The 24,213-nt window shown below is 40.8% G+C and overlaps 1 protein-coding gene across 1 annotated transcript in view; it reads left to right on the top strand.

Annotated features, from left to right (window-relative positions):
- Positions 1 to 23,931, top strand: part of DGKK (diacylglycerol kinase kappa) — a 105,080-nt gene extending 81,149 nt beyond the window's left edge. The window contains 12 exon segments of the mRNA XM_037824678.1: positions 1,441 to 1,548; positions 5,070 to 5,166; positions 5,442 to 5,527; positions 6,142 to 6,214; positions 6,261 to 6,374; positions 6,753 to 6,887; positions 8,101 to 8,261; positions 8,845 to 8,986; positions 9,964 to 10,050; positions 13,376 to 13,486; positions 19,113 to 19,236; positions 23,852 to 23,931. Of these exon segments, the coding sequence (XP_037680606.1) occupies positions 1,441 to 1,548; positions 5,070 to 5,166; positions 5,442 to 5,527; positions 6,142 to 6,214; positions 6,261 to 6,374; positions 6,753 to 6,887; positions 8,101 to 8,261; positions 8,845 to 8,986; positions 9,964 to 10,050; positions 13,376 to 13,486; positions 19,113 to 19,236; positions 23,852 to 23,931 (1,318 nt within the window).
- Positions 23,932 to 24,213: the final 282 nt, after the last annotated feature.

Genomic DNA, 24,213 nt, shown 5'->3' with positions numbered 1-24,213 from the left:
CAATCTGAAGCTCCATTTCCTAAAGTGGAAATAATTGTATGAGGACTTGTGTCATAGGTTTGTTGTATTTATTAAGTTCATATATTTAAAGTACCTAGAGCAGTACTTGACACTCACAGTTAAGCACTAAATGTGCTAGCAGTTATTGTTGCTATTATTACTATAAACAATATTAATTGTTATTTCAGAGGACTTGTTTTTCCATTGTGTTGCCTTAATAATTGATTGGAGATGCTAAAAAAAAATGGGCACTAGGGGACTAAGTACTAAATTTAAGGAAGTCTGTCTCAACAGCCCTACCTCTTTAGAATATTCCCAGCAGCCAAAACTCACTTGTTTTGAGTTTCATTAAGAACATCAGTTTGGAATCAGTTAGAGAAACCTCAACTCCTGGACTGTGCAGGGGAGGCAAATCTCATGTGAGAAATGTGGGGTAAGCTTAATAACAAGTAAAAATTATCCATGAGTGAGTAGACAAACTGTTCCTATTTTCAGTTTCTCAAAAGACAGACAATTACTTCAGTTTTCTGGAGCCTCCCATTTATTCCTACCCCCTCCACCTCAGCATTGGTTTAAGTCACATCAGGGGTTTCAAGGGACCTACCTAATGAATTTTGATCAGTGATATGCTGGCAAATGTTTAACAACCAGCTCTCCGGGGATAAAAAAAAACACAAAGTCCTGATTTATTTCTGGTGTAGACCCCCCCCCACACCATGGTTTATTTCAAGCTACTGATGTGATGTCACTGAATGTGGAGTTGGAAAGAATATGCATAATAGTCTTACATGAGCTGGTATGAACTGATTACAGCCCAACACTGGTCTTCATGTTGACAGCTTGGAGGGGTTATCCATTCTGTCACCCTGAACAGATGCAGGAAACTCAAAAAAAAAAAAAAAAAACTGCCTGACTTTTTCTGTTGTGGAAATATCTACACTCATTAATGAGTTTCCCCAAAATGTGTGATCACTTTGTCCTTTGATGTGAAAGTGCTCTAAAGGAGTCAGATGTCTCTGAGAGCAGTGCAGACTTAACACTCATGAAGCATTTTTTTGTCTGGAATGCTCAAAAGTTCTTCATAGGGAAAATCCAGTAACTCTACTTGCCTTTATTACATGTGGAGAAAATACTGGCCACTCATTTCAGAGAGTCTCCAAAGCTGACTAAAAGATCATGAACATTGCTCCTTTATTATGAGTTGCAGTCCCACTCAATCCTCCAAATGGGCTGGACACCTTCTCTTACTGCTAACAAGCTGGTTGTTAACACAATAAGACACCTACAGGTGCCTTTCAAGAACATTTTACAGCTTGTGCCCAACTTAGAGGAGGCCTTCCTTCAGTGGTTTCTGATCATACAGATGAAGCTTGTTTCCCAATGAGAGCAGCACCTCTTTAATGCACCAATGTCTGTCCTCTTCCTTTTGGCTAATTTCAGATGCTTTAAAGAAAGGTGCATCATGAACAACTATTTTGGAATTGAATTGGATGCCGAAATTTCCCTGGAGTTCAACACCAGAAGAAATGAACACCCAGGGCAATACAAGTAAGGAAAGGAAACTCATCTCCTCACACACGAACACACAATCAGAATACACGCACACATTTCTACATTACCTACCTCTCAGACATGCAAAAGAAAGAAAGAGGTAGTTTGGAAGTAAAATGTATCTGTCCCAAGGATAGCAGAGTGCAACAACTTGTCCTAAATGTTGGATAAATATTATGATGACAGTGTTAGCATCCTAATCTTGGAGCTGCCTACATCTTCTAGCCCTGTGGATTGCTGTGTAAATACAGCTACCTGTGTTAATGTTATTGAGAATAGATTATGCTGACTTGATTCAGCAAATTGCCTATCTTTGCTCTGTCTTGAGAGCTTTGCCAGTTCCCAGTCATGGCTTCAGATCTGTTTTGCTTGGCAAAATTGCAAATATCAAAGATCTCTCTGTTTCTTCTTGATATCCCTTACCTGGTTCCCCTGGACTCATTAGTTCCACCCTATCCAGTTTGGCTTGTTTGGCACTTTATGGGTCTTTTGTACCACAGATATGCCCTAAGGTAGCCTCAGAATTCTTGTGGTAAATTCGAAGTACAAGTAAAAAGAAGCACCTCTTCCCTCCCAACCCCACCCACCTGTCACCAGAACATCTTTCTCAGAGCAGAAAATTAGGAAGGATCTCCACTTAAAGATTTGCTGGGTCATGAAATCAAACATTTAGACATTTTTAAACCAGGCTTGGTGGAAAGTCTGCCCTTTTAAAGTTGAGTTGTTTTCGACTGGCTGGGCCTAAATGCATGCAAATCTGATGATAAGTTGTTCCCCACTACTGCCATTCTGTAACTTGAAAATCACTTTAAAAATAACTTTTGCAAATGGTAAATTATATGAAAGGCAAAATTTGACTTGATAATGTACAATTCAATTTTTAAAATAAATCTACCAAATTGTATAACCATTACCGTAAATCAGTGTTAGAACATTTTAATCCCTCCAATATGATCCTTCATGCATATTTATAGAAATCTACTTTCTGTCTGTATAGCTTTGCCTTTTCTGGACATTTCATATTAATGTAATCATACAATATGCAGTCTCTTGTGTCTGGATTCTTTCATCAAGCATAATATTTTTGAGGTTCATCCATGTCATACCATTTAACTGTAGCTTGTTTCTTTTTACTGTTGAATAGTATTCCATTATATGGATATACCACATGTTGTTTATCCATTCATTGACTGATGAATATTTGTGTTGTTTCCACTTTTTGCCATTGTAAGTAATGCTATGAATATTCATGTATAATTTTTTGTGTAGACACATGTTTTCATTTCTCTTGGGTATATACCTAGGAGTAGAACTGCTAGGTCATATGGCAAGTGCAGTTTAACTTTATAAGAAACTACCAAACTGTTTTCCAAAGTAGCTGCACCATTTTACATTTCCACCAGCAGTGGATAAGGGTTCCAATTTCTCCACATCCTCACCAATAATTGTTCTCTTCCTTTTTTATTACATCTATTCTAGTAGGTGTGAAATGGCATCTCATTATGGTTTTAATTTGCATTTCCCTAATGACTAATGATTTTGAGCTCTTTTGATATGCATATTAGCAGTTCATATATCTTCTTTAATAAAATATCTGTTCAAATCTTTTGCCTATTTTTTAACTGTTTTTTTTTGTTGTTGTTGTTTTCTTATCATTGAGGTATAAGAGTTCTTGGTAGATTCTGGATACAAGTACTTTATCAGATATGTGTTTCACAAATATTTCCTCCTAGTTTATTGTTCATCTTTTCATTTTCTTAATGGTTTGTTTTGAAGTGCAAATCTTTTGGATTTTGATGAGATCCACTTTATCATTTTTTTCTTTTGTGGACCTTGCTTTTGGTGTCATATGTAAGAAATCTCTGCCTAGCCTAAGTTCTTAAAGATTTGCTTTTAAGTTTTCTTTTAAAACTTTTCTTATTTTAGTTTTACATTCAAGTCTGTTGTCTTAATTTGCTAGGCTTCTATGACAAATATCACACAATGGGTTGGCTTAAGAACAGGAATTTATTGGCTCATGGTTTCAAAAGCTTGAAGTCCAAAATGAAGGCATCAGTGTTCTGGTTCTGGCTTACCATAATCCTTGGTGCTCCTTGGCTTGCCCCTCTGCCTCCTATCACATGGTGATCTCTTTCTTTGTGTTGTTTTTCTGGTTTCTGCTGACTTCCAGCTTTTTCTTATGGCCTTCTCTGACTTTTCTTTATAAGGCCTCCAGTAATATGGATTAAGCTCCACCCTGACTCAGTTGGGCCACAGATTAACTAAAAATACCACCTTTAAAAGGTCCTATTTACACACAGGGACCTGAAATAAGATTACTAACATTGTTGGGGTACATAATTCAATCTACCACATTAATGATTCTGAGTTAATTTTGTGTATGGTGTGAGGTAAGAGTCTACATTTATCTTTTTTGCATGTGGATATCCAGTTGTCCCAGCATCATTTGTTGGAGAGAATATCCTTTCTCCATTGGATAGTCTTCGCACCTTTGTCAAAAATCATTGACCATAAATGTAAAGGTTTTTTCTGGACTCTCAATTCTGTTACATTGATCTATATATAACTGCAACTTTATAAGTAAGTTTTGAAATCAGGAAGTGAAAGTTCTCCAACTTTGTTCTTTTTTCAGAATTGTTTTTCTGTTCTAAGTGCTTTGCATTTCTGTAAAACCAAAACCCCATTTTCATAGATGAGGAAACTAAAGTGCCCAGAGAACTTACGGGTTCAGAGTCCAAATGATTTTGTGCTAGCCTTACTTTTCAAAATTCTATACCCTGTGGTGGTTCATTTCTGTGGCTCTACATAAAAAGCTCTTAGTAAGCTATATCTAGCCTTTCTAGTGATTGTTTTTAATTTGAAATTCTGCAGTCAACAAGGACCTGTCCTTCCTACCTCCATCCCAAATCTCCTCATGTCCTTGCTTGTCCAATATTCTCTTCACTGGCTCCTCTAGAATCTGTTTACTAGGCTTAGTTCTAGTCTGAATTAAGTATATAATTATACTGAATTAAGTATATAATTCTGGGTCTAGTGCTTGAAAAATCCTTCCACTTTCTCAGCAAAGTCACTGCTTCAAAGAACTTGCAATCTAACAGTCATATATTTCAAATGAAATTGATTCTAAGCAGTGGAAATCTAGTGCTCTTGAAGTGGCACTTGCCAGGGTAGCTGTTGTGCCAACCAGTTATCCTCATAGCTTTTTGTAAGCATTGCTTTCTGAATATGCCCTGTCTTTTGCAAGTCTGAACCAATATCAGCAGCAAGGAAAAGTGGCAAAATCACCTATTGATGGGTTACGGAGGCATCAAAGGGGTCCAGGAATACATTTCAGCAAGTGTTTGCATGGGGATCTCACTAACATCCTAGCAGCCTCTCTTGTGTCCAGTGGCCATGGACTCCTTTCTATAAGAAGGCAGTTGAGAAATAAATTGCATTCCCTTCCTGTTTTTCCCCATTCACTTATCTTGATATTATTCATCCTCTGACTAACGTTCTTTACCCTTATCTACCTGTAGCAGCCACCTTAAGAACAAGATGTGGTATGGACTCCTAGGAAGCAAGGAACTTTTGCAGCACTCTTATAGGAAACTAGAAGAACGAGTGCACTTGGAAGTCAGCGGAAATGGGTGGAGTCCTTCTGGGGCATGGGGAAAGAAAATTTCATGGCCTTGGGAGTCAACTTTCCCATATATCCTTGGTTCTTCCTAAGCTTTAAATGTGTAATCCTAACTTGAAGCCATGAGAGGAAGGCATGAAAACATATTTCCATTTTATGCATAAGAAAATGATAGCGTAAGAGAAAACAGAGCCCCCAACCCCATCCTGTAAATGTCTCTTCACATTGGTATCTGAAAAGCCAGCCAATGAAAGCTACTTTTTTCTTTTAGTGTGATGGAGAAGCTATCTCTTTACCAAACCTTCAGGGCATTGTAATGCTCAACATTACTAGCTATGCTGCAGGTATCAACTTCTGGCCCTGTATTAGCAAATACAGATCTGGGAATCCTAAGAAGGGATAGGAAGAAGAAGCCAATAGGCAAAAAGAACACTAGGAAGCCTGGCACAGCAACCATGGTGAGTGTGAGACAAGAAACAAATGGGGAAGGAGAAAGGCATGACCCCCTCTAAGGGCTCTCAGAAAGGAGAGCTGGATTGACTGGAGTAGGGAGTGGACAATGCAGGAAAAGTAAGTAGGCTGAAACCTTTAACAGCAACTGTATGATCAATTTTTTTTCTGTGAAATTACCATCCCAGAGCACAAAAATCAACCAAAGACCTCAGTATTAGATCACCTCTCAGGTGTTGCCTGGGCTTTGAGTTTTCTATTCCTCAGGCCTAATGGATTCTTGAAAGGTTACCTGTACAATGCTCCTTCTCCTCCAAGATGGTCTGCCAATAAAATCCCCTTGGGAAACTGGCCATGACCCCTTTCTCTAAGATCATCAAAGAAGGCCATGAGGCCAATGGGACTGGACTTGGAGACTTGTGATTCTGAATTGTACAGGGAGGTAAACAGCTAGAAGTTTTTATCTCAGTGCCCTTTTCCAAGATTGATGTACTGACCTCACCTTTTTCTCTAATATGTAGTTTCTCCACTTTTCATGATCTAGAAAAGCTCTCACTGGGAGCCTTTAAAGCATATCTGCTTCTTAAAGCCAAGGTAGTCACACAAGGTAAGGAGATGTGACACAGGCATCTCTCCTTAGGAATATGAGGCTCCTGCAATAGATGATGGGAAGCTGGAGGTAGTGGCAATCTTTGGTTCCATGCAGATGGCAATGTCCCATATCATCAACCTGCATCATCATCGCATTGCCCAGGTAGGCAGGGGCTAGGTGGGAACTGAGTGGCTGAGCTTAGTGGTTCCAGCCCAGGATGTGGGGTAGTACCAGCAATTAACTGGGTATAAGAGTGCCAGGGTAGAGGGAAGAGGCTACCTGGTAGGCAGCAAGATGATGGCTAATGTTGGAGACATGAACGATAGGAAGTAAAGGAGCAAAACCCCTTCCTTAGACCCTAGACTGATGTCATTCATGCCCACAGGAAATGGGTGTTTCTCCCTGGGATAATCTGGTTCACATCCTTGCCGATATAACTTCAGATACACATTAAAACCCTGACTGTGGGATTGTCAGCTTGCTTTATAGCACTTACCTCATTTTTCTCCCCCCATTTTGCCTCCTCCTCTTGCCTGGCAGTGTCATGAGGTAATGATAACCATTGATGGTGAAGAAGGTATCCCAGTGCAGGTGGATGGGGAGGCCTGTATTCAGAGACCAGGCCTTATCAAGATTAGGTGTAAGAATGCTGCCCAGAAGGGATTGGATAAGAGGGTAAAAACTCATCTTGAGCTCTACACTGCCACATCCTCAGTTGTCACTTAAGTGCTGAACACTTCCAGTCCAGCAAAATTCCTCAAAGTGAAATCTGGAAGTCCCTTGCATCAGAATCACCTGGTGGGGAGGGGGCTTGTTAGAAATGCACATTCCTGGGCCCCACATCAGTGTCTTCACCACTACTAGTATGGGGCTGAATAGTTCCCAGGAACTTGCTCTTGTATTTGTAAACAAGCTCCCAAAGACGTTCTGGTATATACCAGCATTAGCAAACTGTCATTCAAGAGGGTGAGACAAGGAGCTCCCTTCTGTGATTTTGAACAAGGTTGTCCTCCTTCTACCACTACACCAAAAGCTAAAGGCCTCAGGTGGTTATGGAGGAATCTGCTCCTTCAACAACAAATTTGGCATGGAGTATGGTCTTTAGGTTCCTCCAAACTTCCTTAAAATGCTGAATTCACAAATGTTACTCAATTGAGCTAAACTTTCTAAAGCTAGAAAGGAGCTATTATTGATCATACATACAGTGCTTGGAGACACTGACCTGTGGACAGTCATAGAAATAGCAGTAGAAAGGGGAGAAAAAGTCCACTTTAGTACTGCCTACTTTGCACTGGGCATTTTACATCTGTTCTCTCCTGTAGGTCCTCCCAATAATCCTATGAGGTAAATACACTTATTCCCATTTTATAGATGAGGAAAATGAGGATCAGAGAGGAAAAAATAATTTGCTAAATATCATACAGCTAGTAAATAACAGAAGAAGCATGATTTGGAGTTAGATTAGATATGTCTCCTCTAAAATCCACCACTATAATGTATTGCCTAGATTTGGTGAAGAAGGGAAGGAGTATGAAAGATGCTCTGCTATCTTATTGACTCCAATACCCTCATATAGAAGTTTCTGGAAGGCATAGATCTGTCTGATTCAGGCCTGTTTCCCAAAAACAAGCATAGTAACAATAACAAAAAATAAAAGAATAAATAGTAAATAAAATGATGGCTAGATGTATGTATCAATAGGATTATTGGGAAGACCTACATAAGAGAACAGTTGTAAAATGCCCAGCACAAAGTAGGCAGAAGGGGAGATGAATGGGAGCCCTCTTTATTCTTTGCCCACTAGTTCCACAAATATCACACTCATGGACAGGTCTGTATGTGCCCTATTAGCCACAGTTATAGGGTCTGCTGTTGTCTTCATCTCCAGGACTTTGAGAGCTCCATGATAATTTGGGAGCACAAACATACTGAAATTCAAGCTGCCCTTCAATCCCAGCTGGAACTCAAGGAGTTTCAAGATAGCCTCTCTGATGAAGACTATGCCCAGATGCAGCACATAGCTCAGCTTGCAGAAACCCTCATCAGCAGGTAAGTGGACTGGCCCTGTATTAGCAAATACAGATCTGGGAATCCTAAGAAGGGATGGGAAGAAGAAGCCAATAGGCAAAAGGAACACTAGGAAGCCTGGCTTCAGAAAGGAGTCTCACCCAGAGTACAGAAGATTGACTGGGACCTCAATAATCCAGGCAGGAAATAGCCTTTGTGGTCAGCAATAAACCAGCTTGGATTTGTATCATTAGGCCCAGAGATAAATTTTGATCTCCTCCTGCTTCCTCAGACCCAACAGGACGAAGAATATTTATCCTTGCCCTTAAATATCAGGAGGGTCTTAGAGTTCCTGGAGTCAGTTGATCTCCTCTACTCTGGCTTCCCACCTTCCCCAAGCTCCCAAAATCTAAATTCTGGAGCCCATCTTCTTGTCTCCATATTTTTGGAGACAAATATGGACAAAGGTAACTACTAGAGAAGAGTAATAACAACATGATGGAGTAAAGAGTCCCAGTTCAGCACCAATAGATTTCATTTCTTTCCTTACACCAACCCTCACCAGCAACTAGGCCAGAGTCTTTCAGGATTCCTGACTCATCCATCTGTCCTTGCTTCACTACAGACTTACTGACCTAAACAAGGTCCACCAGCATGTGTCTGTCCTCATGGATTCTGCAAATGCCAGTGCTGAAATCCTGAATGATATCTTCTATGGCCGAGACAGTAGCAATGAGGCAGGTGCAGCTTTCTGCACTCCCATTAAGGTAAGGGAGAAAGGACAGATGAAGGAAAGGAGTCAAACCAAATAGGAAAGGAGATGAAGGTGAAGGAAAGGGAGCCAGAGGCTGGATGGAAAAAACTTGGCAAATGATATTGCAGGGAACTGGTAGGTAGAGTGTAGCAGAAGGCAAGTTTTCCTTGACTTGTTACAGGACCAGGGTGTCTCCTAGGGAACACCACAGCAGCTTTCATCATCCTGAGAGCTAGCAATCTTCTCTGGTAGCCATCCACCCTACTTACCTCAGGGAGAAATGGCCAATGAATGCAGAGGAATTTGGTCTCAGCCATTCCTCATCCTTGGTGGATCCCTGTATAACCTGATAAGGTGATACCTGTCATTGGAACTAGAACTCGAGCATACCTTGGTTTCCCTCTTGAGGGAAAGGTCCAGATTAGTACACTTGGTGTTAAATGTGCCATCTCATGAAATTACCCACTGCCAAAAGATTTAAATGATACTTTTAAAAAGTAGCTTTTATGCTAGGCAAAAGATACAAAAGGGCCACATATCAGGTCAGGGTCTACTAAAATGTAGGTTAACTATTTATTTGGGGCGAGATTTTAGTTGGTGGAGGCCTGGAATGCAAGATCTGGAGTTTCAAGTAGAGAGATAGTTGGGTCTAACTCCACCTGTAATGGGGAAAGTGGCCTGATTTTGCTTTCTGCCTTGCATATTTTCTGTTTCCCTATCCCAAAGCACTCAAACAATGATGCCAAAGCCAAGCTGTGCTGCTCCACTTCATATGACACACCAATATAAGCTGGCCCTAGTAGTGACAGTTGGTGTTAGTTCTGATTGGCTGTTGCCCATGCTGTACCAGTTGTGCTTTGTTTTGGGATTAGTTTTTCATCTGCAGCCACATCCTACCTGTTCGCCTTTCGTTCCCATGGAGAAGCCAGCTGCATGCTTACTAACCATGCTTCTGTCTTTATTCTTTCTTTTCCTTTCTTCTTGTCTCAGACTCTAAGCAGAAATGACACAGTTGATGTTACATTTAGTCTTAAAGGGCTCTACAGTGACACCAGAGCTTTCCTGGATGAAAACTTGGTGAATGCAGGAGGTTGGCACATGGGAGGGCAATGTATCCCATCCGAGGATATTCACTGTCTATACTTAGTTCTAGACTATTAGCAAAATGTGAGAGCATTTTGCCCAGGTACTTGCCTGACAGTCACTCCATCTTGAGCAGCAGGAAAGATGGGAGCTTGGTCTTCCATTGCCACTCAAGCCAAGCTGTCCAGCATCTGAGCCCCAAGTTGGAGTCTTTTAGCCTTGGCCAACAGCAACAGAAGCACCTTCTATATATAGGCAGAGCTCATGGCCTTGCCATCTTGAGCAGCAGGAAAGATGGGAGCTTGATCTTTCATTGCCACTCAAGCTTTCTCAAGGCTCATGAATGAAAATTGGTTTGTGCCTGTGTCACCCAGAGTTGACATTGATTGTATTACTTCATAGGTTATGCTAATCTGCTGAAAGAAAGTCTCTCCCTCACATTGTCCTTTGGTAAATGTCTCCTGTGTCCAGATCAGTCCAATTAAAAGTAATGTGTTCTCAGCATACCTAAGAAAGCCACAGTAGAAAGGCATGAGTTCTTTTTAGCTCCTCTGTATCTACCAAGTTTCAACATATTGCTTTCATTATGCGGGAACGCAGTATGGAATAATGGGAAAAGTTGGAGGATCTAGGTTAAAATCCCAAATCTGCCACTTATCAGCTGTGTGAGGTGACTTCACCTGTGGATTTCAGTTAGTCTATCTCTACAAAATATGAACTTTAATCTCTACCTCCCTAGGCTGCTGTGAGGATGTGTCCGGTGCATAGCAGGGGCTTGACAGATGATAACTTTTACTAGTGCTAGGGACAATGGACTTGAGGCTAAGTTTTTTGAGCTACAAAAATAGTTGCATATTTCTCAGAAGGGAAAGTCCATAGGCACACTTGGTGAGTGCTCTCCAAGCACTTTTGGGTTGCCGAGGCACTGAGGCAGGAGCTGTGTTTGCCTCTCATCATAATTAAGTTTTATTTGAAGAGAGGCTGCTGAGCTGATCTTGCAAGAAGTGCATCCACTTCCCATTTCCTTTTGTTACATTTAATTGGCATACTGCACAGTCTGAAGAGTGGTTAAGGCAATCAGGCCAAGCTCTCCCAGCATCTGAGCCCCAAGCTGGAGTCTTTTAGCTTTGGCCAACAGCAACAGAAGCTCCTTCTATATATAGGCAGAGCTCACGGCCTTGCCGTCTTGAGCAGCAGGAAAGATGGGACCTTGGTCTTTCATTGCCACTCAAGCTGTCTCAAGGGTCATGGATGAAAATTGGTTTGTGCCTGTCAACAACCCAACTTGAGAATATATTCACTTGAGAAGGCTCCTATTCCATAGGACCTGTTGAGGATACCCTCTCCCATGCACCCCTACCCACATGCACACATACATCCAAATGAAGCCAGAGAATAGGCAGCAACTAAGAATGGCCATGTATTTTCCAGTAAGGCTATATCATAGAAGTAGTCTAGAAATAAGGCATTTCATTTAATTTGGGTGTTATTCCTCCCCATGAAGAAGGAGAGCAGTAGGGAGCTCAGGGTTGGCAAAGGGACTGGAGATTTATGATGAAGTGAATCCCACCCAGTAATACTAATTTTCCTTATTTGGCAACCTCAGTTGTGCTGTGGCAAGTGACATGTTGGGACAAGAACCAAGAAATGAGCAACAACAACAAAAAAGTCCTCTGAGTCAGTTCACACATCTACCTCAGAGAAGAATCCTGGATAAGGTATCCACTGAAGCTGGAAGAACAAGAGGATAAAGCATGAGACTCAGGCCCACCTACCTACAGTTTTTCAGAACCTGAGTCTCCAGATGCCAAATAGGAAGCCCTTAGGAAGTCATTTTGTTCCTCTTCTGTTATGATTAGGAATCACTTCTTGGGGCTCCAAACTTCTCTTTCCTCTCTGTGACCTTGGGTTTGGCTACCAGACCACTAAGGACTCCCTATCCCTCTGTGCTTACCTTGAAGTGATGGTATTTCTAGCTGACGTCCCCTTGCCTCCCCTTCACCCACTGCACACACATGTCCCATGCTTCTGAACTAGTCTATGTTGTCTTAAATCATTAATAGTAAAGCAAAGGAGACTGTTGGCAGTGGCTCCTTTTTCCCTAATATCACAACCTGAAAGGCTGTAACACCACACCCCACCTCATGCCCATTCACTGGCCACCAACTTGTGACAGGTGGCAAGGTTCTACCTACAGCTAGAGCAACAAGTGCCCCATACAGAGCTGAGAAGCCACATTAGTGCCAAATTGAAAATAGAGTGCATGCCAGGGAAGAGAAGTGACGCCAAGTTAAGTGGGTTGGTAAACATATCAAGGCTGAAGAAATCAGAATGCACCTGTCCTCCTGTTTTATTCTTCACTGGAACATGAAGTATCTCACCAATGTTGCTTGTCTTGAACTTGGTTCTTCTGAACTAAAGGTGGCCCAGACAAATCCATTTTAAGTCTCCTAAAGGCTATATAGTTCATCCTGTGGGTGCTAGGGGTTACTAGGGAACACTTAAGCTTCATTTTATGAACCTACAGGACAAGCCATTTGGAACTCTTTTCTTGAATTACTAAAAGTGAATACGTAGTGGCTACATAAAGCAAAGCCTAGGGAGGCAAATCTTCTTCAACAGGAAGGGAAAATTTGAGCCAGTCTCTTTCTCTAGCCCTTTCCTTGTTTCACAAAGCAGCCTTTAAGTTATGATAGCTATGTAGTAAAGATTCCCCCAGCATCTGGCTACCTCACATACACTTTCTGGGACAGTCTGGTATAAAAGGAAAGCAAACAGATCTGAGTTCTGTTTAACCATGTGACCTTGAACAAGTCACTAAACATCTTTGAATCTGTATTATCATCTATAAAATGAGAACAATAGTGCCTAATAAGGTATTGTGAAGTTATTGAGAAAATGGAATGAAATTATGTATCTCAGTGCCTGTGCTCAAAAATCAGTAGCTGTTATTCAAGGGGACACTGAGGTGTCTCCAGGGACTCAAATGAGGTCAAGGGTAGCGCTATTTTCCTGGACCCTAAGCTGTAGTGTTAGTTGATACTTGTCAAAATTGATACTCAGTGTTAGCTGATACTGGTCAAAGGACCTCCATGCTTGCCAAACTATAAGCAAGGAGAGCCCTACCATGGGGCTGTTTCCTGAATCTCTCTATTGAGAAAGAAAAGAGCTGGTTACAGTCTCCAGTGACCCTAAGGCCAAAGGAGACACACTGGTCTCTTGGCCACTAGCAGCACTAGGAGTGGAGCAGACTGCAAGAGCCTATGAAGAAGCAGGATGCTAGGCATTGGACACTCACTCTTTCTCCTGTCTGCAACAGCTGAAAAATACTAAGGAGGAGGCCACACTGCAAATCACCCTGGATGCCATGAGTAAGGAGTTTGAAAAGCTGTCAGAGATAGAATAGATAAATCCATTCCTTGTTCCAGAGGTGTATAACCTGGGGACTGGGAATAAAGGGGAAGAAAGCTTCTCCTTTGGTGCTTTACTTTCAGGTGTGGGCCAGGACACAGTGATTGATGTAGCAAGAGGAGTCCAGTGGTGGCTTTCAGCTTGGGCTTAATGGAGACACCACCCCCCCATCTCATTATCATAAGTAGTCAGAATAAGGCAGAAAGCACATTAAAAAATTAGGTGAGCATGAAGGAAAATGAAAGAAAACCCACTCTGTGGCAGAAGATGATTGGGAAAGAACAAGGAATATTGGCTTTTCCTGTGCTCTTCTCCTGATCATAATGCCTTCTCTCTGCTCAGTGCCTGCTGATGGGACGTAATTTCATCTGGTACGTACCAGTATTGCCATCCCAATTTTTTACAGCCAACTTCTGTTCTAAATGGTTGATGCTGGGCTTACCAGTGGTATATCACCTGTCCCTGCTGCTTCCTGCTCCTCCCCCTCTGGGAGAGAAGCAGGCTCTCTCAGTGCCTCCCCCAGCAGATGTATGGCTTAAAAGAAAAATCAAGCATGACAGCAGTGGCTACAACACAGCTGTAAGGATTCTGTCATTTTGGGAAAATTCTGAATACTTCCCTAAGATCAAAAAATAGTCCCATTTCATAAATAAAATGACCCAAAGATGTCCACCTGTCACTGGTAAATTATTCCCTTTATGATCTGACAGAGTTTTCCTTGAAAATTTCTCACTGTGAAACCACTCATTTCAACTTGTTGGAATCCCTGCTCCACCTACTCATTATACTTGTTTTCCGGCTCCATACACCAGTTATATGCATGTAAACAAGCCATACAGGCATGTTTAGACTAGGGCAGCAACGAGGCTACTATTTCAGAGAAAAATTCACATTCAGGTTCAGGTCTTAAAGGATTCAATAACTTTCTCATTCAGATATGCCTTTGCTGATGACCCAAGCACTTTCCAAGGCCCTTTGAGGCCCACTGCTCTTGATCAGCAGTCCTCTGAGGGAGGAAAGCATACTGGTATGAAGAAAAGGAAGCAAACTCTTGTTGCCTCTCCCCATTGCTCTATTATTACCCAGTTCAACTATTTCTCACCACACCCCTGAACTAGGCAAAGGGACTGGATATTGAGAGAAATGGTTCATACATAGTCCACGTCTGCAGTCCAAATTTTTATAAGTCTGCCTGACCTGGGGCATAATTTCTTGCTCTGGGCTCCAGTATTCCCACAGAGGTGAAAAAGTGAGGCTCTGAAGAAAAGTGGAGTGGATTGAAAGAAAACAAGGAAGATGTTACTCATTCACTTCACATCAACTTGCCACCTTAAGGCCACAGAAGATTCAAATCCACTTTTGTGGGGAAAACAGGATGAGAGTCAATTATTCATTGGGTTTTCCAAGGCTTTGGCTGAGGAGGAAGGTCTTTTGACCTTCCTTGAGGTTTCTTCTGAAAGACAATTGTGGAGACCAGTGTACACAGTCAGGAGTAGTACTAGAGGAGAGGATAAGTGGGAGTCAGAATAGGAAGAGGTTTATACCCTTCTTCTAATGGATGGGGGCAGAGGTACAGAGAATCCCAAAAGAAGATAATCTCAAAGCTTCTAAGAATGTGCTTGGTTGGATTTTATGGCCACAAAGTTAACTTCAGATTATGTTTTCTTTTTTTTTTTTTTTTAATCATCATTTTATTGAGATATATTCACATACCACGCAGTCATACAAAACAAATTGTACTTTCGATTGTTTACAGTACCATTACATAGTTGTACATTCATCACCTAAATCAATCCCTGACACCTTCATTAGCACACACACAAAAATAACAAGAATAATAATTAGAGTGAAAAAGAGCAATTGAAGTAAAAAAGAACACTAGGTACCTTTGTCTGTTTGTTTGCTTCCCCTACTTTTCTACACATCCATCCATAAACTAGACAAAGTGGAGTTTGGTCCTTATGGCATTCCCAATCCCACTGTCACCCCTCATAAGCTACATTTTTATACAACTGTCTTCGAGATTCATGGGTTCTGGGTTGTAGTTTAATAGTTTCAGGTATCCACCACCAGCTACCCCAATTCTTTAGAACCTAAAAAAGGTTGTCTAAAGTGTGCGTAAGAGTGCCCACCAGAGTGATCTCTCGGCTCGTTTTGGAATCTCTCTGCCACTGAAGCTTATTTCATTTCCTTTCACATCCCCCTTTTGGTCAAGAAGATGTTCTCCATCCCACGATGCTGGGTCTACATTCCTCCCCGGGAGTCATATTCCACGTTGCCAGGGAGATTCACTTCCCTGGGTGTCTGATCCCACGTAGGGGGGAGGGCAGTGATTTCACCTTTCAAGTTGGCTTAGCCAGAGAGAGAGGGCCACATCTGAGCAACAAAGAGGCATTCAGGAAGAGACTCTTAGGCACAACCATAGGGAGGCCTAGCCTCTCCTTTGCAGCAACCGTCTTCCCAAGGGTAAAACTTATGGTAGAGGGCTCAACCCATCAAACCACCAGTCCCCTATGTCTGTGGTCATGTTAGCAACCATGGAGGTGGGGTAGGCGAATACCCCTGCATTCTCCACAGGCTCCTCAAGGGAGTAGTAAAATGAGCACACTAGAACACAAGGGAGAGACTGGGAGGCTGAGCTGGAATTACAGAGACTTCATGATCTGCACAACAGAGAACCCTCATTCACAATGAAGAGCTATGTTTAGAGAACCCTCTTTGCATTCCAGACAGGAAAGCAGGTGGCCTGGGAAGCAAGTTCTTCCCTAAATGAAGGTACTCAGTCAAGAGAAAACATTGGGTCTCACCAAAACATATGTCTGAAGGAAGGGGCACCTTTTGCTAATTCATGCCCTAGCAGTCTCACCCATTCAATTCCTAACCACATGAGCTCAGGTGAAATATTTAACCTCTCTGAGCCTCTGTTTTCTTATTTGTAAAATAGGGGTGATAAGAGCCAACTTGCAAGGTTGTTTTGAGGCTTATATAAGAGCATTTATTAAAGCATCTATCAAGGCACCTGGAACAGAGTAGGATCTTTGTAGATAAAGAGCAGTTGCCTTCCTAGGGCATGTGACCAGTGCAAATGAGTAGGGATAGCTCTCATGCCTGGATATATAGAAGATATGCCTGCTTTCTGCTGCCCTTATTGTCTCCACCTTACTAGCCTCTAGGAAATGTTTTGAATGGTAGGCAGCTAACATTTTTTGGGCGACTAACATTTTTACCTCTCTTCCTTTTTAATAATTTATTTTAGATTGAGGTAAAATACACATAAAAATTTTAACCATTTTAAGTGGGCAATTCTTTCACATTAAGTACATTGACAATACTGTGTATTAAGTACATGACTATCTGTTTCCAGAACTATTTTCATCATCCCAAACAAAATCTCATTCTCATTTAGCAATAACTTCCCCCTTTCCCCATCCCTATAACCACTACTCTGCTTTCTATCACCATGAATCTGTCTATTCTAAATATTTCATATAAGAGAAATTAAATAATATTTGTCTTCCTTTTTATGGCTTATTTCACTCAACATGATGTCTTCAAGTTTCATCCATGTTGTAGTATGTACCAGTACTTCACTTCTTTTTACAATTGAATAATATTCCATTGTATGGATACACCACATTTTGTTCATCCATTCATCTGTTGATAAACACTTGGGTTGCTTCCACCCTTTGGCTATAGTGAATAGTGCTGCAATGAACATTTCCATAGAATTTGTGTCAATTCTTTTGAGTATATACCTAGGAGTGGGATTGCCAGGTCATATGTTAGGTCTATACTTAACTTTCTGAGGAACCAAAAGTAATTTCCCCATAGGCTGTACCATTTTACATTCCCACCAACAATGAATGAGTGTTCCTATTTCTCTACAACCTCTCCAACTCTTGTAATTTTCCATTTTTTTAATAGTAGTCCCTCTAGTGGGTGTGAAGTGGTATCTCGTTGTAGTTGCAATTTGCATTTCTCTAATGGCTAATGATGCTGAGCATCTTTTCATATGCTTATTGACTATTTGAATATCTTCTACAGAGACATGTCTTTTCAAATCCTTGGCACAGTTTTTAATTGGGCTAACTTTTTGCTGTTTAGTTGTAGGAGCTCTTTATATATTCTGAATATTAAACCCTTATCAGATATGTGGTTTCCAAATATTTTCTCTAATTCTGTTGGTTGTCTTATCACTTTCTTGAAAATGTCCAGAAATGCACAAAAGTTTTTAATTTTTATGAAGTCCAATTATATATATTTTTTTCTTTTTTTGTCTCTGCCTTAGGGATGTGAAAATCTTAAAGTCCATTGCCTATTACAAGGTCCTAAGGAAGTTTCCCTATACCATATATTCTTGTAAGAGTTTTATAGTATTAGCTCTTAAATTTAGGTTGTTGATCCATTTTGAATTAATTTTTATATGGTGAAATGTAGGGGCCCACATTTATTCGTTTGCTTATGGATTTCCAGTTGACCCAGCACCATTTGTTGAAGAGACTATTATTTCTCCATTGAATGGAAATAGCACCCTTTTCATAAAACATCTGGCCATAGATGTATGGATTTATTTCTAGACTCTCAGTGCTATTCCATTTGTCTATATGGCTATCCTTATGCTAGTACTACACTGTTTAATTACTGTAGCTTTGTGGTAAATTTTGAAGTCAGGAAGTGTGAGTATTAGAACTTTGTTCTTCTTTTGCAAGGTGTTTTGTCTATTTGGTTCCCCTTGCAATTCCATGTGAATTTGAGGATAAGCTTCTCCATTTTCACAAAAAAAAAGGCTTCTGGGATTTTGATAGAAATTGTATTAAATTTGTAGATTGCTTTAGGCAGTATTGACATCTTAACAGTATTGTCTTCTAATCCATGAACACGGGATATCTTTCCATTTATTTAGGGGTTTAATTTCTTTCAGCAATGTTTTGTAGTTTTCAGTATAGAAGTCTTTCACCTCCTTGGTTAAATTTATGCTTGGGTATTTTATTCTTTTAGATGCTATTGTAAATGGAATTGTTTACTTAATTTCCTTTTTGGGTTGTTCATTATTGCTGTATAGAAAACCAACTGACTTCTGCATGTTTACCTTGTATCCTACAATTTTGCTGAATTTTGTTTATTAGTTCTAGCAGCTTTCTTGTGGATTCTTTGGGATTGTCTATATATAGGATCATGTCATCAGAAAACAGGGATAATTTTATATCTTCCATTCCAATTTGGATGCTTTTTCTTTCCTTTACTTGCCCTATTGCCCTGGCTAGAATGTCCAGTATGGTGTTGAATAATAGTGGTGACAGTGGGCATCCTTGTCTTGTTCCTGATCCTAGGGGAAAAGCATTCAGTCTTTCACCTTTGAGTATGATATTTGCTGTGAGTTTTTCATAAGTGCTGCTTATGTTAAGAAAGTTTCCTAGTTTTCTGAGTGTTTTTATCATGAAAGGATGTTGGGTTTTCCAAATGTCTTTTCTATAGTGATTGAGATGATCATGTGTTTTTCTCCCTTGATTCTACTAATATGGTGTATTAGATTGATTGATTTTCTAATGCTGAATGTCCTTGCATTCCTGGAATAACTCCCACTTGGTCGTGGTGTATAAATCTTTCCATATACTTTTGAACTCTCTCTTGCTGTGATTTCCTAGGAAAAATCTTCAGACACTGACAGTGTACACCTCAGGTTGAAAGTTGAGCTCCCCAGATTGAGGAAGAAGCAGCTAGAAGAGGAAGACAAGCATAAATCTGGCAAAGGAGTCCAGGGTTTTATTGGTAAGTATCTCCCATAAGCATAGGAGTAATGAAGACTACCCCAACAGCTTGAATACGTCTCAGGGACCTAAAGCCTCATTAGAAATGTTCATGGGCGTGATGGTGATTGAGGTGGTAGGCAGCTGTGAGCCAACCTTAGGCAATGCTAAGCAATCTCTTGGACAAAGTTAAGTTATAAAGTGATATGGAGACTGGTAAGGGGAGAAACTGAGAAAGAACATTGCTGTGTGGTCTCTGTGATATATGCAGCAGAAGAGAAGAATGCAAGCAGGCAGTTGCGTGTCTTCTTTGACAAATTCATATCCCCTGTTACTAAAGTATGGAGAAACTGTCATTATTAGATCTCTCTCCCAGTCAAATACAACTTAAAGAAAGCAGTATTATTTGAGATTGGGTGGGATATGTCAGTGCTGGGCAACCAAAGGGTCAGGAGCAGGTTCCATGGTCTATCTAAATCCTTTTTTTTTTTATCTTTTATAGTAATTCTCTGGAAATGTAAGATTTCTATGCTTCATTGTTTGAATTTTGGTTCTATCCTTTTTTCAGAATAATTCCTAAGTATTATTGATATGTCAGTGGGGCTCAAAAGAAGGCTCACTCAGAGTTGTCAGTTGTGCCCACTCTGATATCTATGGTTTCTCCTAAATTTTAGACATAGACAACATAGAAGCTTGAAATATACAGCAACAGAATGAGAAAAAAACAGGATAGAGGGTAACAGTGTCTTTGTATATCTGGCAGGACATAATGAACACCCTAGTCCTAAGAACATCCCACCCTGCTCAAAAAGAGGGCATAGTACCTCTTGAATGGATCTAGAGGCACCTTTAAACTTAACAAGCACCACTGTCATAATCCACACTCCATGAGTATATTTGTTAGGACAGAGGTTGCCCCTTTCACCAACACCCATATTCCTTGTGGAGCCTTGAACTAGATTGATGTGGCAAGGTCATTGCCTCAGACCTCCTTAATATTCTAATACCTGCCTGTATTAGTTATGGTTCTCTAGGGAAACAGAATCAACAAGAGATATCTATAAATATAAGATTTATAAAAGTGTCTCACGCAATTGTGGGTATGCATGAGTCCAAATTCCTTAGGGCAGGCAGCAAACTGGCAACTCAAATGATGTTCAAGGAACTCCTCAAGCAATGAACTGGCAACTTCAAAGAATGTGTTCAATGAACTCCTCGGGAAACACTGGTGGCTTCAATGAACTCCTCAGGAAATGCTTCACTGGTTACCCAAAGAAGAAGTAAAGGTCCTCTGTCTGTCTTGCTTAAAAGTATTCAACTGATTGGATTAAATCCAGCTGACTGCATTCTCATTGTGGAAGACATGCCTTTCATTGATGTAATCAGTCACAGCTGCAGCCAATTGACTGATGATTTAATAAACCAGCCTTCTGGTTTATTAAGCAGCCACAAATGTCTTTGCAGTAATGGTTAGGCCAGTGCTTGCTTGACCAGACACCTGGGTACCATCATCTGGACTAGTTGACACATGAACCTAACCATCATACTGCCCCTCTTCTCTACTGCCCCCCCACCAACCCAATCAACTCAACATCAATTCCCAAGGTTTTGTCTATTGCCCTGCCAATGTGAATTTGGGTATATGAGATGACATCAGGGAATCTGAAAGCCCCATGACAGAGCTAAGACGGGTGTGTATGCAATTCAATTACCCATTTTCCCAGCCCTATACTAAGTTCCTTCAGGGTCTCAAGGGAGAGAGAAAACAGAATCCCCATCCTCAAGATGTCATCACTTTTTTTTCAACATTTTAACCTTTTATCTGTAACCAAGTGCTTCCCAGGCTAAGGGCCCATCTTCTTGGCTATTGATTTCCACTGCCATCAGAAGTTTCCAAGAGCTTGCTGCTACCCATATGAGCCTCTCACCCAGTCTTCCTTATTCTTCCTCTGACTTTTGCTTGTGGCTTTTCTCTCTTTGGTGTTTGAGTGTGTATGTATGGCTCTTGCCCACATGCTCTTCTCTGTCTCATTCTGAGATGGTCATCTTTAACTTTCATTTTTGCTAATGGACAAATAGGGCACTGATGAAGTGGTTTATTCACTGGACATGCTTGGTTTAGGGGAATACAAAAACATTTTACCTGCCGTTATATCCAGGGCTCAAAGCTTACCGCTTTGTGAAACATGATGGCTGCACCATTGGGCATGGACCTGACATGACTTCTGTCACAGTCTGACTTGGCTTGCCTTTGTCTTGCCTTCTTCAGACCAGAGATTCAGTAGGAACTGGCAATCTGTTATCTCATAGTGCCCACTCATCTCATCTTGAAAAAAGGACAGTAACCCTAGTACAGATAGTACCAAGTAGGTTTTAGTGCATAGTACAGGACAGAATTGTCTGGGTTAGGAGAAACCAAACTTACCACCAAAATATTCTGGTGGGTTCTGGTCTCCCTGGCTACCTAAATGTCTTTGTATTTCCAGAGGGAGGACTTCAGATACTGCTTCCAATCTCCAGAACAAGCCTACTTCTAGTATTCTACTAATACTCACAGAGACTGTCCCTCCAATGTAACATCATTTTCCCTTTCCTTAAATCTCATGCTTAAACACTTTGTATTAGTCTTGGTATGGACATCAGCTTTTATTTGCTTCCAAGGGCACACTCACTCTCTAAGGTATCTCTTCCTTTTCTTTCTCCTCTACCTTCTCTTCCACCTCCACCTCCACCTGTGATTGGGATTGATCCTGCCAGAGTTTAAAAAAAATGCAAGATCTTGTGGAACCACAAACATTGTCTTTTTATGAATGAGACAGCTGAAGCACCAAGTCTAGCCCCCAAAAGTAAGGGGACTGTTTCTCCCTCAAAAAGCTGCTTTTTTCTTCTTATTGTCTTTCATTCCATCCCTATTTTACAAGTCTGAGACTGTGGGCTGAGCCACAGGAATCTTCTGAGAGGAAACTTTGGCTCTGGGAACTCACAAAGTGGAGGGGATATAAGACTTTCTTTTCAACCTCTTTGTACTTAACGAAGCCTAAGACCCAGTTGGTAAGTAAAGATGATAAGCTGAACAGAATCTCTCTCCTGAAATCGCCAGCAGAGGGCTGGAGGTTGAGTGATGCATAGAGATGTTAGCTGGGTGGTCAAGTTACAAGGTAAACATTCTGCCTGGGATTAAAGGAGCTTGATTTCACTGCAGCTCTATTGTCAAGTGACTCCCTCCCTATTGACCATGGCCAATTCTCTTGGGTTCTATAGCCAGTCTTGCATCCAAGCTTATTAAGAATCCTTATTTCATCTTCTCATTAATTGTGTGCTTTGTTGATTTCTCCCCTTTTGTGGTATTGCATAGACTCCTAAATCTGTTTCATTGATATTGCTACGTACTGGTTCCAGGGACATGTGCAAGGAGACAGTTATTCTTGGTCCTGTGCTTTGCACAAGCCTAAGAAAGGAGTGGCTTCTCTCTCCCCATGGAGGGTTGAGCAGTGATTAGACAGGCTAGTACTGCTTCCTTACCTTGTGTGACACGTAATTCTAGGATATCATGCATGTCCGTTTTAAATTCAAGAATATGTTTTGACATATATTTTGTACCGCTCTGCTTGGCCTTCCAGTCTTAAGAATGAACCAGATGTTAACTATGTTTACTTATCATTCTGGTGACAGAATTACTGTCTGTGATCTAACGACAGATACATAAGCCTGGCAGGGCACTATGACTCACTAGAATGAGCAAGAGCATTAGGATCATTCACATCCAGACTGAAAATCCTGGTTTTGTTTTTCACTAGCTGTGTGTCCTTGAGCGAACTACTTAAACTCTCTGGACCTGAGTTCACTCTTCTATAAAATGGAGGGAATTACAGTATTTAAATCAGAGGGTTTTTGTGAGGATAAAATGAAATATATTGAAACCAAGTGCCTGGAACATAGTAGGCAGTGAATCAATGTTAGTGGTCTTTCCATTATTAGTATGTTACTGGTTTATAGACTCCTGGCTTTGCCTGAGAATTATGATGTTAGTTACAGAGCTAGGAGGTAAGAGGATACCAGATATTGACTTGATTCAAATGGGAAGCATTCTTTCCTGGCAATGTCCCCATCCTTTGGAACACTGTGGTGAAATACCAACATTACTTACACCTAATTTGACACAGCTCTGTATTTGCCACACCTAGGGTCCCTGGAAGCTGCACAGTGACAGATAATGCCTCAGGCAATTTTATAAGACCTCAATCTTTAGGAGGATTAGTGTTTTGTTTGTTTGTTATGGAGGGACTGAGTTTGAGAAGATGTCAAGAGACAATCCCCTGGACCAAACTTTATTCTTTCAGGTTTGGTCTAAATGGTTTGATTCCCCAAGAATCTGCCAGTTGGGAGACTCTTGTGTTTGAGAGTCTTTCTGAAGGGGTTGATAGCTGCTCTATCAGCTATCAGGTTCTAAAAACTCAGAACACTTGTGTTTGTCTCACTTGGTGTCACCTGGTGTCCTCTGATGCTTCAGAGATGGTTTGTACAATAGAAACAAGCCAGTCTGTCTCCTAACAGACTCTGCTGTCTTTGGGATCCACATATTTGGGCATCTGGCAATGTGCTAACTTCATTATTTTTATACTTGTTTTTCTCTTAAGGCAATTTGTGGCATCACAGAAATTGTGAAGATGAAGCAAAAGATGATGATCCTTCAACACCATACAGACCTCAACTGTAGCCCTCAAAAGCTGGAAGGAGAGCTCACAACATTTATAATTCTACTACAAAACTCTTGAATCCTCAATACAGGCTAGACTAAATTATTTCAGAACAAACATAAGCATCACCAAGATAGACTCTCCAATCCTTTACATCAATACATTTTTCCTAGACTCAACCGGAGCTCCATAGAGGTTTACATTTTCTCATTGGCAAAAGATCCTTGTTCCAAGTTGTCTTATTCAGTTCTCCCTCTCTTTGTGTATCTTGAGCAACTACAGTATTTAACTGGGATAGGCTC

This window comes from Choloepus didactylus, assembly GCF_015220235.1.
Source record: "Choloepus didactylus isolate mChoDid1 chromosome Y unlocalized genomic scaffold, mChoDid1.pri SUPER_Y_unloc1, whole genome shotgun sequence".
Classification (NCBI taxonomy): domain Eukaryota; kingdom Metazoa; phylum Chordata; class Mammalia; order Pilosa; family Megalonychidae; genus Choloepus; species Choloepus didactylus.
Note: the sequence above shows the minus strand (reverse complement) of the source record. Positions and strands in the feature narration are given on the sequence as shown.